We start from the raw sequence: 18,154 nt of genomic DNA on the forward strand, positions 1-18,154 counted from the left end.
GAGAGATTGTCTTTAAGTCCTGGTTTTCTGATTATTTCAATGAGAAACAACTATGTGTCGATCAATACCTTTTTTCCCCCTCAGACGGAAATGAGTAACGGATTTAGTATTAAGCTATCAAGGGCTTCCTGGAACATTGTTACACTGTTCCTGCTTGGGGTTCATGCTGGTGTGTGCTGCTCACAGTGAGCTTTGTTTCTGTGATGTTATGACTGTATGACCTGAGTGCACAGAGCAGTGTCAGTGTAAGGAAAGTGTGTGTTGCTCAGTGCTCGCTGAGCTGAACTGCTGTGTGTGAGCTTCAGAGCACATTGAGCTTATTTGTAATGACCTTTCTCACTGATACTGGTCTGTGTTTGCTCTCACTCTGTATTAAAAGTTGCAGGGAAATATTTTATCAGGTTATTTATCAGGTAGCATTTCTCAGTTTAATCCACTTGAATTGGCAAAACTCTAAGCACAGGATTTTTTTTTATACTCGTACCAGTGGAGACGCGTGTAATTACATTCTGTGTTCGATGTATTCGCGCTCGACACACATGAATCGAGGAGGGCTTCGGATGAATGCACGCCGTGATGACATCTCACACGCGTCTTGGTCCAAAGCTGCAGAAAATAAAAATATTGTAATAAATTTGAATATTGTGGAGTTTACTTTATTTAGTGTTCGAAATCCTCAATTTTTGTCATATTTTCATTAGCACCACAGCATACGCAAGGCTTGCACACTGCCATGGGATTTTGGCATCAGAGCTGCTTCCTTTTTTTTTTTTTTTTGTTAGAGATCACATGTGATCAATGTGAGCACCCCTAAAAAGTCTATAGAAATAAATAAATGGAAAGCTTTAACTTGTTGATTTCCAGCTGCTCCACACAGGATGAGAGCAGTCCAGAAATGTTAATTAAACTTCACCCAAATACACAGAAAGCTGTTTCCCTATCGCTCCATCTTCCTTAGAGGATGTACATTAGCATAATTTTTAATTGAGGGCATGTAAATGGAAATTAAAGTAAGGCAACATGGTAACCTCCGTTCATATCTACTGTCTTCCTCCAGTAAATGTCTGATGAGCGTCTCTAACCTCAAATACCGAGTTTCAGAGCCTCGGGCTACTAGGCAGACTAGATGATTAACATAATAGTCTTAGTGCCGGTGTAGCGACTTCATTCTCTCTCCCGTGAGCTAGAAGTACAGTAAGTGCAACATGCCCTTATTGAGTTAAGTGACTTCCCCTGTAGCATTTGCAATAAGCATTTAAATGAGATGGGAACTCGAGAGAGCTGAACCCTACAGAAGCATATGCACACGCCCGCTTTTAAATGAGGTCACGCTTTGCCTGTAAGCTGACATTTTGGAAGCCTGACGTTCTGAAAGTTATTGCCTGCGAAAGTGTTATCTACAAAAATTACTGTCAATTTCTTTAGACTGGACACAGGAGGCAATCAAAGCCCTGTTCAGGCATACAAGCATCGTTCAGAGTGAGTGATGTGGTGACATTACAGTGTACTGATTAACGTGTGTGTGTGTGTGTGTGTGTGTGTGTGTGTGTGTATTGTGTATTTGTCTGTGCAGTTGCTCACGTAAGGACCGATGTGAGCGGGCAGATGAACCCTGGCGTTTTGCCTCCAGAGTGGACCAGTGCGTCGACTTGACTGTTCAACCCAACAACATCTCTGTCACCATGTCTGAAGTCCAGGTGAGAAGCGGTGCATTCAGACCAGGGCTGATAAGAGGAAGGAGTTGAATTTGCTCTTATATGTTCATGCGTAAAAAACAAAACAAAAAAAAACCAATTAACTCTTTCCTAGTAAATCACAGAGGTGAGAGTGTCTCCACAATGTACGTGTGAATGCTACATACACCTCATTTTAATGTCGTATGTGACCTTTTACTCTAAGCGTTTATTGTAGTGCGCTTGATTGAGCTTGTACATTAATAGGTCACATGATATCTGTAGGTCACCTGAACATATGGAGCTTTAACTGGCAACCCCCATAAATTCATTTCAACCATAGGGGGTCAGAGGGGCTGTTTTAGCAGCATACCTTTCATTTAGCCCCCTCTCTCTCACTCGTGTGTGCTCTCTCTCTCTCTCTCTCTCTCACTCACACACACACACACACACACACACACACACACACACAAACATGTATAGAATTCCTCATAATTCTATTACAAATATATTTTCCCTTAAACTTGCATCAAAACTCTTGATCCATACATGCAGAAAATCAGATTTAGAAAATGATTCTTTTCATTTGTCTTAAGTGTTGAGGGCTTATAAATGTATGCGATCATAGAAAATTCATATGGTTCAAATCAGTCGATCTGTCAGTCTGCTAATCTTTGTTGTTGTTGTAATTACCCGTCCCCCAGTGCAGTCAGTGTAGTACTGAATCCACACATTGTGTCCTGTTTATAAAACAGCAAAAGGGAAATTTTATTGCAGTAAATGCAACAACTGTCCCGTTCCAGTTGGACAATGCAAACAAACACGCTAGAAATCCTTTGTCTTATATATTTCACATGCTGAATCCCCAGTAGTCTGTCTATCAACACCGACCCAAAACCACATCCGATGCCAGTTAATCCTTCGAGTATTACCGGCGACCTTAAAGATTTTGAAATAGTCAGCGTAAGGTAATCGTCCATACACTTTGAGTAAGCATGCAAACCTGATACCGTAAGAACTCTAAATATTACATTATACGTTATGTATTTTATATCAACGTACAACGCAGCACCATTGTTCCTCCCACTGAAATATAAAAGTAGTGTTACCCGAGAAGCTTAAATTGACCTAAATTGGTAGAAGCAGTATAAACTATCTGGGACATGCTGTTATCCAGCACATAATGCACTCCATGGAATCAAAAGTACAAAGGTTGTTGTGATTCATTTACTTTCAGACTGCATTGTATTTCAGAAAAGTGCATAACGAGTCTCGGTATCGCTAATTTAAACCTGCGGGTTCCTGTGCCGTTTGCCTGCGAGACGGTTCCGTCTGGCCTCACAACATATTCCACTTCTTTTTCGATGAAGTCAGCGCTTCTTCCATCCAGAAGAGAAAGACGAAGTGTTGTAGCACTGCGAAGCTCAGGACTGGTCCCATAGAGGATGTACAGTGTGTTTCTTAACGGAAAGCCTGTAGAAGGAGTGTCATGCAGACATCACCACCACACTGAGACCTTGCCTCTAGCAGCAGTGAATTTGTACAAGACTTTGATACTGAGAATTTGTGGAAAGCTTTTATAGAAACGCCTCACGCAGACACAAACACCTTGAGTCCTTGCCTTTAGCAGTAGAGGATATGGGCAAGACTTTGATACTAATGATGTACCATGTCTTCTTTGAAGTGTCTGCAAAGTCACTGAATTGTGGTGTGCTAAAAGAGAGGAATGGCCTCATCTCGTTCTGCTGATCCTCACCACCGGCAGAAATGACCGAGGGCAGCGCAACCTGCTGAGACTCTGCTGCATCGCATTGCACTGCCACTGCCTCGTCAAAATCGGGCCAAAATTACAAGGACAGTTTGTGCTCTGCCTGCACCCTGCGGCGGAGATATAACACCCGTGTACTGCAACCCGTCTCGTTCTCTAGGATCTTTCCATTCGGAGCTCGTGGAGTCCAGTGCACTTCTGTTAAGGGCTGTAGAGCGTGGCACCTATCCAGCACAACCTCACATCCATTAATGGTCTCATTGGGAGTGTTATGCTTGTGTGATAGAATGATAAAATAAAGTGGTTCTTGATGGATCTTCCGAAAGTCAGGAATAAGTGCTCGCGATGGCCGAGGCTGTCTCAGACCGAGCCGGAGATATATATACGCTCAGTCTGCACCGATCCGAGTGTTAGAGCAACACCTCCGGTGATTTTTCTCACAATTAACCCACACTAGCGATAAACACGCAAATGAATTCCTCTTCATCTTTTATACACATATAAATGGATATAAAAGCGAGCTAGTGGAGGCCTTTTTGTGAGCCTTTTAAGAGACAATATTGAGACTGTTTTGACTACTCACAGCAGAACAAAGCCAATAAACTTATGTTTCAAGGTCACTTCAAGGAGAGGATCGTCAACATATGGGGTATGTTGCTTGTAGGTGTTAAGACAGAGTTTATAGAGCCTTTGGTTTTATTATGAGTTCAGACTCAGGGTCACTTTTAATGCAATGTAACCACCGAGAGAAACATTCCTGAAGCTGCAAGTGATCTCATTTGAAATTTGTTGCACATTGCTGTAAGAGCAGTTCAGAGACGAAGCCAAGATACTGTTCACACCCTAAAGCTGATTATTTTAAGAACATCACATTCTGTGCTGTGATGTGTTTATACCACAGCAATGTGCAGGCACGTACACTTTTTAATTCATTAATAAACAATTTTCCAAATAAACAGCTTTTTTAAAAAAAAAAATCTTTTTTATGGTTAAATTTAATGTAGTGGAACATCCACAAGACAAGTTAGTTCTCTCTCTCTCTCTCTCTCTCTCTCTCTCTCTCTCTCTCTCTCTCTCTCTCTCTCTCTCTCTCCCTCTCTGTGTGTGTGTGTCTGTGTCTTTCTCTCTCTCCCTCTCTCTCTCTCCCTCCCTCTGTGTGTGTGTGTGTGTCTCTCTCTCTCTTATGATCACATTCTTGTTCTGAAAGTTAATAAGACAAAAAACAAACAGCATGTGATAGTTTTGTGAGAACAGGAAGTCCTCTCCTGTGGTGGGGAAATAAAACAAAGTGACGCCACCTTATCGATGACACTATATATATAGTGAGTTGAAGTCATGGTGGAAAGACAATTTATGAATCGAGTTAGCAAGTTATTGAATACAAGCAAACTGGTGAACATTTAAGCATTTACAGTGAAAGATGCAGATTGCCTGCACAAAACACAATCTAATTACGCTGTAATATGTAGAGCTAAAACACACCTGATGTACTCTCACTCTCTCACTCATTTTCTACCGCTTATCCGAACTTCTCGGGTCATGGGGAGCCTGTGCCTATCTCAGGCGTCATCGGGCATCGAGGCAGGATACACCCTGGACGGAGTACCAACCCATCACAGGGCACACACACTCTCTCATTCACTCATGCAATCACACACTACGGACAATTTTCCAGAGATGCCAATCAACCTACCATGCATGTCTTTGGACCGGGGGAGGAAACCGGAGTACCCGGAGGAAACCCCCGAGGCACGGGGAGAACATGCAAACTCCACACACACAAGGCGGTGAAGGGAATCGAACCCCCAACCCTGGAGGTGTGAGGCGAACGTGCTAACCACTAAGCCACCGTGAAACCCCCCCCCCCACCTGATGTACATTATTCTTTTATTTTTAGCAGTAGTTTTGCTGTCTTTAAGTTAATTAGGAGAAGCTACTGTACACTGCTATCTTGACGCTCTTGATGTCATGGAGTACTTCCAAGTAGAACGTCAGCAATACACATCCTATGAATTATCAGTGACTATAGAAATTATAACACATTAAATAAAGCTGTAATGTGAATAAAGCAGCACTTTGGACCAAACAGATTTGAGAACTCAACGGTTCCATGTTATAACTGTATATTTCACCAATACAATAGATATAACTTTTTGAAATCTTTGTTTCCGAGCCACAAATATCTCTCAATCTCTGTATCAAATGCTCCGTGGCCATGCTGAGGATTTCCACAGTGCTATAGCCTCTAAAGGGATTCTCATATACAGCAATTTTATCTACTGCCCCCTTTTTTCTTTTTCTTTTTCTTTTTTTTTTTTTTAAGAGCTTTAATGTCTCTCGTCCTTAAGGGTAGAAATTGAGCTCTGATGAACGCCGCCTTAGATTAAATCCCGTCCTCTCCACCAGAGTCATTTTTTGTTAAGCATTTCATCCGCTATACTTTCTATCAAGTGTTTGAATAACCCTTTTTTGCTGGAGCAGCTGTGAGTGTAAAGGCAGTAGAGCTGTTTCCCCACCTCAGTTTAGAAGTATCATTAACCTGGCTTTACACTGCTCCGTGCTCGCTATAGGATCACTGCTTGTATAACTCGCCGCCGCTCGAGTGAGTTAATTAGACGCATTTAGTTGTGCAGTTTGAACCGGTTAGAGGAGCAGCATAGGCGACAGTGTTGTGTGCTGAGCCCAAATAAAGCTCCTCAGTCATTCTCGATTTAGTCGTCAAAGGGCATTTCAGGTTTATTGTTGAGTTGATGATGATGAAAACAAAAGGCAATGGAAAAACAAAGGAAGCGTAAACAGGCAGATGGAGGAAAACATGGCGCGCTGCTGAGTTCAGCGCACTCAGCAACCTGATGAAATCAGACTCCTGCTTGTTTAAATAATTAATTATTAAGAGCTGGTTTATTAATGTCGGCAAGATTTAATGCTGTCTTCGAGATCACTCTTTAATGTCGCTGGCTTCATTGCATCATGGTTTAATCTGAATTATCTCCTGTTTAAATCTCATTTCATAATACTGGCTTGTCCAGCTACGGTGTGAGACTGATGAGGAAAGTCGCTGCTATTAGATCATCATCTCAGCCTGTCCAACCCAACACGTGCGCACATGCACTAATCACGTGCGCTCTCAGCTAAACTAATCTGTGCCCTTAAAGTTCTCGTCCTTCCAGAGACGTTTGCTGTAAGCGCACAAAACTGTTACTATTGCTTACACATGCATTTACTGTCCTGTCACAAGATTTATTTCTGAGCCTAGATGAACTACTTTCTCTGTCATCGTGAAAAATGTGAACACATTAGTGCCGTATTTCTAAACGATCCTGCTCTAACCAGAATGTTTAGCGACAATGAATGAGTGACGCCCAGACCCCCGGGTCACTTCACACTAGTTCCGTACACATCTGTGTGCTTTGTAGATTATTTTTTTCTTAAGAAAGGGGGAATCTGGTTAAAATACACACTACTAGTTCATTTAACTGTTGTTACACATGCGGGCTCACCTCAGCGACGTGCTAATCGTCAGAGCTAGCATTTCAATGCAATGCTAAAAATCGTGCATGCTGAATGACGGCGATAATGTGGTTTTATATTAAACAGAAACTGGACTGATCTTAAATAGTAAATGGTGACTCTGTTTTTTGCTGTTTTGCTAGCCAGTGCAGAATATAGCTACAAATTAAAGTTGTACCGCTGTAAGCTGCTGCTTGGAAGCTACATATCTGTTCGGGGGAAACAGACTAGTTTTGCTAGGGTTCTTCCGATTAGCATTATGTTGAAGACTACGGATTGCTTCAGTGACAAGACATTCGGGTATTTTCCGTAATTGCTCTGAGAACTATAGCTGAAAAGCCTGCTAGAATAAGCAGGAGTTCTTCAAATTAAACCAGCTGTGCTATTTATATTTGTAGTCTGATGCATTCATAAAGAAACTTTTATAACTGGAGCTTTTGTCTTGTAACATTGCAGTTAGCCTACCTCACCTCAGTGTGCTTTCTGTTGTTCTTCTTTTTTTTTGAAAGCAGACGCCATGCAGCTTATCTATTTGGAGTGGAAAGGCTTCTTTACAATCTTTTGTGCTGGATCCAAATAACACTCTCATAGTCCCTCTGGTTGCACACCACTAAATATACAGATTTTTTTTCTCCTTTCCTATACAGGCTACTTGCTTTTTTTCCAAAGTTTTTTCTTCTTCTTCTTCTTCTTCTTCTTCTTCTTCTTCTGGGGAACGGTGAAAAACACCACCTTTAGCTTGGGCTCTTTTGTATTTCCTCACACTCGGTTACGCTGTGCTCCGCCGGCATTGTTCAACTAAATTGTTACCTTGAAAAGTTATCTTGTTCAGATGCATTTTCCCCCCCGCTCCCTGTACTGTGCCATAGCCTCCTGTGCTAAGATTGGCTGGTAGATCTTCACAGACTTCACTATCCTACAATCATTCAGGAGCTCGCAATACAGATTTACAATATACCTTGGCATGCTGGGTCGTGTGATTGAACAGACGCAGATAGAAGAGATATTGAACAGATGGAAAAAAGTGACACAAAATCCTGAATTTAGACATGACATGAGGAAAATGTGAAATGGGAATCGTATTATATTTTTCCTTCCATAATGTGACTGATTTCTGGGTGAAACAGGCTGTGATGTTAGAGCAAAAGTCATTACACTGTTATGAAATCTTAGAGGGTGAAAAACAAGAGTGATCTGTTGTTAATTGTTTTTCTATCCACTAACGAGATGCTTGTTTATATACAAGCGGGGTGTTTTTTTCTTTTTCTTTTTCTTTTTTCTTTTTCTTTTTTAATCAATTTATGAAGCCTTTGATAACTTTATCATTTCATGTTATAATCATACAGAGCTATTGTGTTTTGTGCAGGTAGCCTGACAAAGACATGGCACTGCGAAATACACATAAGTAGCATGGTGTAGATTTTACTTTTCTCAATTAAATGTAAACAATTTACTTGTGTTCGATAATTTTTAGCCGCACGTACCGGGCGCACAGAACACATCTATGGAGACCGGCGGTTTTCCTGACTGACATGCCGCCGTAACTCGTAATTACGACTTTGTGGTGGCGTTCGTGTGTTGAACTCCGAATATGATTTTTCCAGCATGACTTGAACGCACCATAACATTGTTTTAGAGCTAGAAAATACCGATTTCTCAGATTAATTTTCAGTGTTTTTCTGCTTCTCCAGTTGGTTCTCCAAGCACGGAATGTTCCGGACCTGTCCGCAGGCGTGAACTGTTCTTTTGAAGACTACACGGAGACTGAAGCCAGGATACAGGGATCTCGTATCTACTGCCTCTCCCCCAGCACTAAGGAGCTCATCCCCATCACTCGCCACCAAGGTGTGTGTGTGTATGTAGAGAAAGAGGCATCAGGAGAGAATCCAAAGGCAACATTTGGGAATAAAAAAGATGGAAATGGGGGAAAATGTCTAACAGATAATCCCAAATTTTAAAATTCTCATGCTCTGAATCTTGAAATGTGAAGGTAGAAGATTGAAACCGAGCACAATTTCTAGTCTTTTTCTGATTTGTGGCTAATAGTTGCATTATTCTCACTGTCTCTATGGCAATATGAGAGTGGTGTCTCAGCCAAGATGGCTATTTTGATTATGTGAGGATCCTACAGTGCAATTTTGATCACATCCACGGTAATCATAGCACAATCAAAGCCGGCTATTTTTACCACTCCAATGCCCTGCTACGGGGGAAGGAAGCACAATGCGTTGCCTAGATACCTTTCTTCTTCTCCATCACCCGCGCTCACTCTCTTGCTCTCCGCAGGTGATAAACGTGTGGTGAAACTCTACCTGAAGTCAAAAGAAACGGGAAAGAAGTTTGCTAGTGTGGATTTTGTCTTCTACAACTGCACTGTCCACAAATCGTAAGTGTTCTCCTTCTTCACTGTCCTTCCTTAAACCCCCCCCCCTTTCAAATTTACCCAAGGGGATCAAATTTATGTAACCATGGCAACCTAGGATGATTGACAGGTATTTGACTCTCTCTGAAGAAAGGGTATGGTAAAAAGAAAATGCTGCATAATTGTACAGACAGATAAATGGAAATCTGGATATTGACTCTAGCAATAGCAAGAAAAATCATTAAATGAACATTTGTACTGGAAATGCAGTGTGTTTAGCGAGAAAGCTTGTCCTACCGTGGCAGTGTTTTAAATCGCATTCAGCGATGTAACTGCTGCATAGTGTAAGAGGGTTATTGTAAGAGTCCAGATGGTTTCAGGCTCTCTTGGGGTGTGTGTCGTGTCTCATTGCAGGACAGATGAGACCCGTTGCTGTCTCCAGGGGGATCCGACACAGTCTCTCTCTCTCTCTCTCTCTCTCTCACACGCACACACGTTCTTGAAAAAATGCAGTGTCGCAACATCCAAGTCATATAATACTCTCTCTAATAGATAAGTGTGTGTGTGTGTGTCAGGCAGGGAGGGACAGCATAGGGCACAGAAATGTGCACACACATTTGTATGCACTCATTATCATTGGTGTGTGAACTGAAAGTATAAACACGGTGCGCTTTTAAGCTGAGCTGAAAGGTATAGAAATTGCATGAATTTCACCCTTTTTTTTTTTTATTTTATCAGAGAAAAGAGGCAGTGGAGTCGTGTACATGCGCACACACACACACACACACACACACACACACACACAGAACCCCTTTTATTTATTCAACTGATGAGGTCTTGTGCACTTGGAAATGCCATAAATTTGCATATTAATATTAATCTAATTTGGAGCGGTGCCATTTTGGGGTGAGGTGGAGAGGGGGTCGGAAAATGAGAGACGCTGAAATGGAAAATCACACGCAGTCATGATCGTCTCTTAATTAAACTGAGCCGTGGCTGTATATGCCTGAGCATTAGCTATTATGGAGTGCACAGGATGCCAGGATCTTCCTACAGAAGACACATTCAATTCATTCCAAATCTCACACACTGCACTGAAAATGCGCTCTTTTGAAATCACGGCGCACTTTTAAAGCACCGTGTGATTTGGAGGTGGGACGGAAGGTGGAAGAGGAATGAAGGGGAGAGAGGCCTGGATTCAAGAAGGGAAAGATAAGGAGAAAAAGATGGAAGTGGAAAAGAGGAAGAAGAAGAGCCTGCAATGAGGGGGCAATTACTTCCTGGAAAGGGCTTTTTGAGACGCGAACACATTTTTGGCACGTGTAAGAGAAAGCACGCGCTCACACGCTCACACTTCCCTTAAGAGCACTTGCCATTTAACTTGCCAGCAATTTACAATTTCCCCTCTCACTTTAAATCAGTTACTGGAAAGAAAAGCCTGAGCTCTGTGTAATGAAAGTGAAAGTGGGGTTGGGGAGATGGGTAGTCAAGGTGCATTGTGGTCTTTGCTGTTGGTAACATGCGGAGCAGGCCTGGGCAGCACGGCCATTTTAATATGATAGAAGAGAATTCAGAAAGGAAGTGAGAATAAAGGCGGGGGAAGAGAGCGAAGCCAGACTCTAGTAGAATTTAGCTTATAAAGAGCTCTGTGCGACGTGAGGGGATTATAATGAACCTGGTTCAGAGAGGTGACTGAAATGAAGCTCCAGAAAAATTAACCCTCACTTCAGACTGGCACTTGTGGGAACAGTAGGTGTGATGGGGCTCGACACACTCCAGGGTGATGCAGAGGAGGCACCAGATTAAACCCTGTAGGGAAGGAGATGTGCAGGCGGACAACAGGATAAAGATTTATATTCCACCAGCACATCATCCAGGGAAGAAGCAGATGTTTGCAACATGGAGGGACATGTCCACCACTCCAACTCATTTTCAGCGAAGTGCAGTTTTAGTTCTTCTTTTCAAAGCTACACAAATATGAAAATGCAGGAGACATTGTAGTGTAGTGCAGTGTAGTGTGGTGGCGTATTCAAGACATTGTGCTGCCATAATTCAGGTGCAATTGCAGTGGAGGTCGAACATGAGTACAGTCATACAAAGCAATTACATGCGTGTCATCAGTGGTAGTAGTTTAATAGAGGATTCCTGTGCTTGCAGTTTCATCAATTCAAGTAGTTTTCTGCCAAAAATAAATAATAATAAAAAAGCTGGCACACAGACCTTTTTTAAAAAAGAGCTGCAGCATAATCAAGCATTTTTGGCCTCAACAATCAAAAAACCTCTGAGAAATCTTGGAGGGACTGATCATTATAAATAAGTGTCAGTATCACAGTCAGAACAGTTAACTAGCTGAAAACAGTAATCAGCTAGTGGATAATCAAGACAGCAGCACTACAGAAAACTGGGAACTTACTAGGAAGGCTGGAAAAATAAGAATAAGCTTTTCATGGTTAGTTTTAAATCTGAAGGAAATGAAGGAAAAAGTAAGACGGCTCTTGTGCAAATATTAGTACATTTTTGCTAGTCATGGTGCTTTCACTGGCCAGAGCCGCCACAGAAATTCCACATCCCCACAGCAAGCAGCAGGAGCTTTTCACTGGGATGCTGCAGAACTAGACAGAACACAGGTCTGCTGTATCACTGAGGCTCAGACAAATCGGAGAACAAAAACATATGCCAGAAGCAATATAATACAATCAACTCATGACTGAGGTCAGAAAGGCTTCAGAAGAATCTCGGCACACAGATAAACACTGTGCTTAGTGTTAAGCAAACCCGCTTCGCTACTGAGAGGCATTAGTTACAGCATTGTACAGGGCTAATTTGACTGGCCGTGTCGTGACCCTTTAAATTCTAGGGCTGTCTTTACTTCTCTTACCCATGTTTTAGTTCAGGTTTAGTTTTGTTGCTATTCCGTTTAGCTTGTCACCTGTCGAGAGTTCTGGTGCTGCTTATTTAAATGCCAACCCAAATGATAGAATGAGAAATAACCAGAGCAATTTTAAAGGAGTCATAGCTGATGGTTTAATGATGCGTTCATTTTTAATATTTGGGATACATTTTGAATTTCCAGTCCATTTATATTTTAACTGTCCATCATTTAATGAGGTGGTCTATTTATTCATTTGGTTATTAACATTTTATTTAATGAATTTCTTTCTTTCCCCAATTCATTCATGCTTATTTGTCAGGTACACAATGCTCAACTGCACAACAGAAGAATAGGCTTGAGGTTATTCTTCTTCCCCAAAAAGCCAAATAAATGGAGTTAGAAAACAGTTTGGAGAATGAATTGTGTTAAATGCTAATTGTCCTATATGTGGGTTGAGTGGTTGGTTTGTTTAAAACTGGTGCTTTTTTTTTTTCCTTTTTTTTTTACCTCTCTCATTTGTAAATGTTAAACAAATAACCCACAACCTATTAATGATGATTTATGTGTGTGTAGGTGTATGGGGTCAGGATTTTTATCCAACACCCTTAAGAATAGGAATATCTGACACATTTGACCTCGAAGGGACAAAACACTGCAGTCTGCATTTAACAAACTGTAAGATAAAAGAGGCAAATAGTTTTTCTTTTGGTAACGGAGGTTAATATTAGGGTTAGATTAAGGTGTAGCCTAGCATTCATTTGATTAATAATCGTCAACTGATGGTCTTCATAATGTATAGTAAGTAAATGTGTGTATGCATGTGCGTCGTTCATTTCTAATAAATCTTGGCTGGCTCTTCGGATTTGTCCCCTGACCCTCTTGGATGGATGGAAGTGACTGGTTCAGCAGAGATTCACTAATAACACAGAGACAAATGGAGCCTCAGTGGGAGGCCACTTAACAAACACAAGCACACTCTTATTAATACACACAAATGCACATACACACCCCATCCCCTCTCGACCAATAAACAGCGTCGGACATCGCAAAAAGTGTTCTTTGATAAATTGCTCACTTTGAATTGGGAAGCAGGGATAATTTCCTTGACCGACCATTTCTCATCTAATTGGGCAGCTTCTCTCAACACAGAAGCAGATTGGTCAATTAAGAGGATCATGTGATTCAATTACGTGGCCGGCCGTCTTTGTTCTGAATGTTCATTTAATGGCTGTGGGTGAACAAATCGCTTGGCTGAGGTGATTAATCTAAATGAACGGTTTAGCTTTTCTAGCCAAAGCACTCAGATTGCTGTGGATGCGGGGGTTGTGCGCGTGTTTGTTTTGTCTGTGTGCGTCTGAGTGTGGGGGGAAATCAGCACAGCTCAAAACCTGTTATATACTATTCAATAGATCTCTCTCTCTCTTTCTCTATGGGAAATCCTACACTATTTGATCTTTCTCTCTCATGTCATCAGTCTCTTCGTCTCTGTCTCTCTCTAAACCATGGGTGCCTTACTGAAAGCTCATCTTTGTGTGGGGATGAAAGAGCAGCTTCACTAAAAAAAAAAAAAGGTTGCCTTTAAAAGAAAAAGTGTGTGTGTGGGGGGGGGGGGGCAAAAGACACAGGATGAAAGACAGGGACAGTCATTTACTCATAATAGAAAGGCAGGGAAAGGACAGTTGACACTTTACTCACTGTTAGTATAGTTGCCCTTGCTTTAATTTAATGTCTGCGTCTCCCTAAACACTCTGTGCAGGTGCCTGTCATGTGTGAACGGCTCCTTCCCCTGTCATTGGTGCAAATATCGTCACTTGTGCACGCAGAACGCAAACGAGTGCTCGTTCCAGGAAGGGCGGGTCAACATGTCTGAGGTGAGTTGTTTCCTGTGACATGACTGTATTATCACGCAGTGTATATGATGAAACACTTCTGTGGTGACTGTTGAGTAGGGGTTTTGTGGCCCGGTAACTTACAGGTAAATGCTAATGATCTACAAACTAAGTGCAAGTTCACACCTCCTACCCTTTGTGCTGGAGGTTGGAGCGCTTATTAACAGGTATGGGTGTTGCGAATGTTAATCTGCATCCCTGAAGCAGCACTGGTTTTACAATCGAGTTCCTCATGGAATAAAGGAACTCTTACTATGCAGTGAAAGCATTGAAATTGAAACAAAAAAAAAACAACATAATAAATGAATTGGAGATTGAATGGAAAACCCATTTTGTTAACTGAAAGTGTGCAGCCGTGCCACACAGTCTAACCTATCATATTAATGATCCTTGTCAGTGCCTAATCTAGGACCATTCCATGCTTACTCAGAGTGTTCGTACTTCTAAATCATTCAGGATTGGTTCAGATTAAAGGACAACATTGGCCAATTTTAATAACTATCGGATATTTAACACCATCCCAGATTTCTTTATATTTTTTTTTTTTTCGGTTTAAGCTTCAACACAACACTTTAGTGCTTTAATCTGTCCAGCTGAGGTACATCTGCATCTGTTAAAATCTAACCCAAAGCATATAATGTTCTAAGTCTTCAGCTTTCTAAACAGCTAGCGTTGCTGTAAACGTCATCATGCTCGTCAGCTGAGCCAAGTCTCTGCTGTAATGCAGCGCAACTGTTATACCATGTAGCTGCGTTGCATTATGGACATTTTTAATCCAGGTCTTGCTGTCACCACATCTTCTATATCTCAGTAATATGACATTGAACATCACTGTAAATTTGAGAGTGAGAAAATAAGCTCCTCCTCTTTTGTTTTTTCAAAAATAGCAGTGAGGCTTGTTTTGTCCTATTAAACGCCATTGTAACTGCGCCACTGTCTCCACTGTGATGTCAGAGCATCACACAACCTGTAGACACAAATAATGAATGTTCAACGTAAACCAACAAACTGCCATTAGAATCACTTTGCACATCACAAATATTTCAATACATATATATTTAATGCATTTCAGGGTGGAAAGGACAATACATCCATCCAGCCATCCAGGTTACTTTAAAATATGCTATGTACATTGTGGGGCCGTTTCAGAAATATTATTTATTTATTGTAAAAAATATATATATATATGAGAAACTGCACAGGTAAGTTTTTGTTTTATTTTTTTTACTTTATTACTCTTTGTGTGCAGATGTAATTGACAGATTTGTCCTTGAACTATAAAGTACTTGTAAAACTATTCACAGTTAATATTTTAAGGTCTTTGTCAGTAAACTCCCACATCTAATTACATCTGCAACAGCTCTTAAATCAGGGGAAATGTTGGCCGGTTCACAAAAAGCCTTTTTGGTTCCCTTGATAAGCTCTGGCTCCGGCACAGTGCTGGTGGAAAAACACATACACTGAGCCACTGCACCATTCTGATCTCTGCACCATTCTGCTCCAGTCCTCTCATCACTGCAAACATTCACTTATGTGCGTGACGGTATATGATATTTCCCAGTGTGTATACTTGTGTGTGTGCGTTATAAACTCTCATCACCTCAGCTTGGCATGAGGTCTCTGATTGGTTGTTTGTATGTGTGTAGCTTTGGTTTAATTGGTCAGAGGGGATAAAACCTCTGTCCAATTATGCCTAGGCTTTTCTTCTCCTGCTGCTGTCTGTTGCCCAGACTGCACCAGAGAACAACACACACAAGCACGTTCGTCTCCAAGGTCCTGTCTCGAGGTTGCTCCTTTGAATCACACCTGAATACGGAGATGTTGCACGTCATGTCATTTAGATGACCGGCTAGCCGCAAAGTTAATCCATCACTCAGACGCACACATGCTCTGATAATGTTCATAAGCTCCTGCTGTGCTTCCCTTTTTTTTTTTAAATTCAGGTTCATGTAGTAGCCAGACTTACCCCCCGCTGGCTGTACTTATCTGCACCCCTCATAATCCCCCACCAACTGCGTTAGGACCAGTGTGTCGGCGTGTTTTTGCGGCTGCTGAAAATATTTAGCTTGCCGTGCTGCGAGCCACGCTTAGACAGCGAACAAATGAACTCTGACAGGAAGCTCGGCTTTAGTCGATGCAGTTCTGAGCTCTTAAAGAATGACTAACTCAGACGTCCCTCTCTCCCTCACTCTTCCATACCGCAATCCCCCATTTATATTCTATCCACGTTCCTCCAATTTTTCTTTCCGCTCTTCGGATTTACTTGACAACTCTCAAGCTCCCTATCAACAAAGCATGGCTGCTGAGCTATCGGCCCATCTGTAATTGGTTCAGGTGACAGGGCTGCGCGCCGGGCTCTTCCTCAGCCGGACATGCTGGGGGAAAAAACCCTGAGCACGAAGGCCGATTGTGCAGCGTGCTCACTGACGAGTGAAAAGCGAGAGAAGGCGAAGGAATCAGAATCAGGGCTGTCTCATTTTTCACCAAGTTTCAGTGTAAAGAAATGACTTACATGCTGCTGCTTATAGAAAGTATTCAGGAGGTCAGGACCAGCACACACACACACACACTCATTCACTGTCATAAGTGGAATTTACTCAGAGCCTGTCACATGTCGCTCTGCCATTCGAATCTATTACAGAGGGAAAATATTTGCTTCTTCTATACGTTTGGTTTTTCACATGTTTGACCTGAGGTAAATATAAAATAATAAGTGAAAGTGTTTGAGGCAAGGAATAGAGATTATAGCAGAGGGTCGTCAGGTCGGCAGACCCAGGAAAGTGTTTTAACAGACTGAATGATGTACTGGGGGGGGAAAGCCTGTAGCAGCACAGACGCTAAGGAAGGGCTGAATGTTGCATGCTGTTTATTACATGCACCCCCACTGCTCTGATTAGTGAAGTGACAGTGTTTCTCATTTTAAAAATGATGATCAGACAGACGTCATCCAAATCCGACGCGTCTCCCGTGTTCCACGACGAGTTCATCACGAGGCATTATTCAAAAGTGCTGATGTGAAACACCACTGTGGGGGAAAAATAACCTCTTTGACTGAACCTTTCCACAACATGAAACCATCTACTAGAATGCAGGTCCATTCTGTCACAGCCCAAGAGTGTGAATGTATGCTTTCTAAGAATTCCCTTATGCTTGTTGCTAAACATAATAAGGCATTCGGCACATGCAGAGATGGTGAAGGAATGCACTGCAAATCAAATCCCACTGGTCAGCTACTAACATTTCAAATGTTTTTAATTAATATTTGAAAAATGTATTTTTTTTAATTTAGATGAACAGCCGTTCGGTTATAAAAACAAACATTCATGGCTTGATCACTAATGTAATTTCATTTTTATCAAACACTCACAGTATTATAAGTGATCAGGGATAGTTTTCCAAAAAGCCTTCACCTTTGCTGGTTAATCATAGCTATGCATTAAAGCTGCAAGACGTAGCACTGGTACTAAAAAGAAAAACTGCCCTAAGCCAATGGTTTGCCATTCATTGTAGTGATTTACCAATTTCTACCCACTAGCCATCTAGCATACAGCTTGGACTAGCATGTGCTTCCTGCAGGATACATAAAAACAGTCACTTCGTCTTTGCGAATCTTTTCTCACAGTGCAGCTGAACGCTGTAGGAAAGCGCTGTGTCTTCTGCATACAAGAGCTCACAGGTGCTAATTGATTAGCGTCCCCCTGATTGACAGGTCAGAGAATAACATTATCCTTACCTCCCACAAAGCATGGGCAGATTTGCTCTCTCAGACTACCCTGCATGGATTGCTCCAGCATTGCCAGCAGATCACAAGTTCAGTCAGTCATCCATGGCCAGGTTTTTTACACCGTTTGTCTCTCAGGAGCCCCCACATGTGGGACAAAATACACCCCTTTTAATAATAATATGCACATGTTCATTCAATTTCTTGCCTTCTCCTGACACCACAAATTACTGTTCTTTTTTCTAATGAAAAAAGAGAATTTTCTAGTCACGCTGGATTTATTTGAATGTATCTATACTAAAATTTGCTGTTCGTTTAAAAGCTAGTATTATTAAGGACCTTTTTTGTGATCTGCGAGG

The 18,154-nt window shown here is 41.6% G+C and overlaps 1 protein-coding gene across 1 annotated transcript in view; it reads left to right on the forward strand.

Moving 5' to 3' along the window:
• plxna1b (plexin A1b) overlaps positions 1-18,154 on the forward strand; it is a 199,802-nt gene that overhangs the window by 126,088 nt on the left and 55,560 nt on the right. Inside the window, exons 6-9 of the mRNA XM_027147335.2 lie at positions 1,574-1,697; positions 8,643-8,796; positions 9,238-9,337; positions 13,942-14,056. Coding sequence (XP_027003136.1) covers positions 1,574-1,697; positions 8,643-8,796; positions 9,238-9,337; positions 13,942-14,056 — 493 coding nt within the window. The remainder of the gene's footprint in view (positions 1-1,573; positions 1,698-8,642; positions 8,797-9,237; positions 9,338-13,941; positions 14,057-18,154) is intronic.

Source organism: Tachysurus fulvidraco, chromosome 5, assembly GCF_022655615.1.
Source record: "Tachysurus fulvidraco isolate hzauxx_2018 chromosome 5, HZAU_PFXX_2.0, whole genome shotgun sequence".
Taxonomy (NCBI): domain Eukaryota; kingdom Metazoa; phylum Chordata; class Actinopteri; order Siluriformes; family Bagridae; genus Tachysurus; species Tachysurus fulvidraco.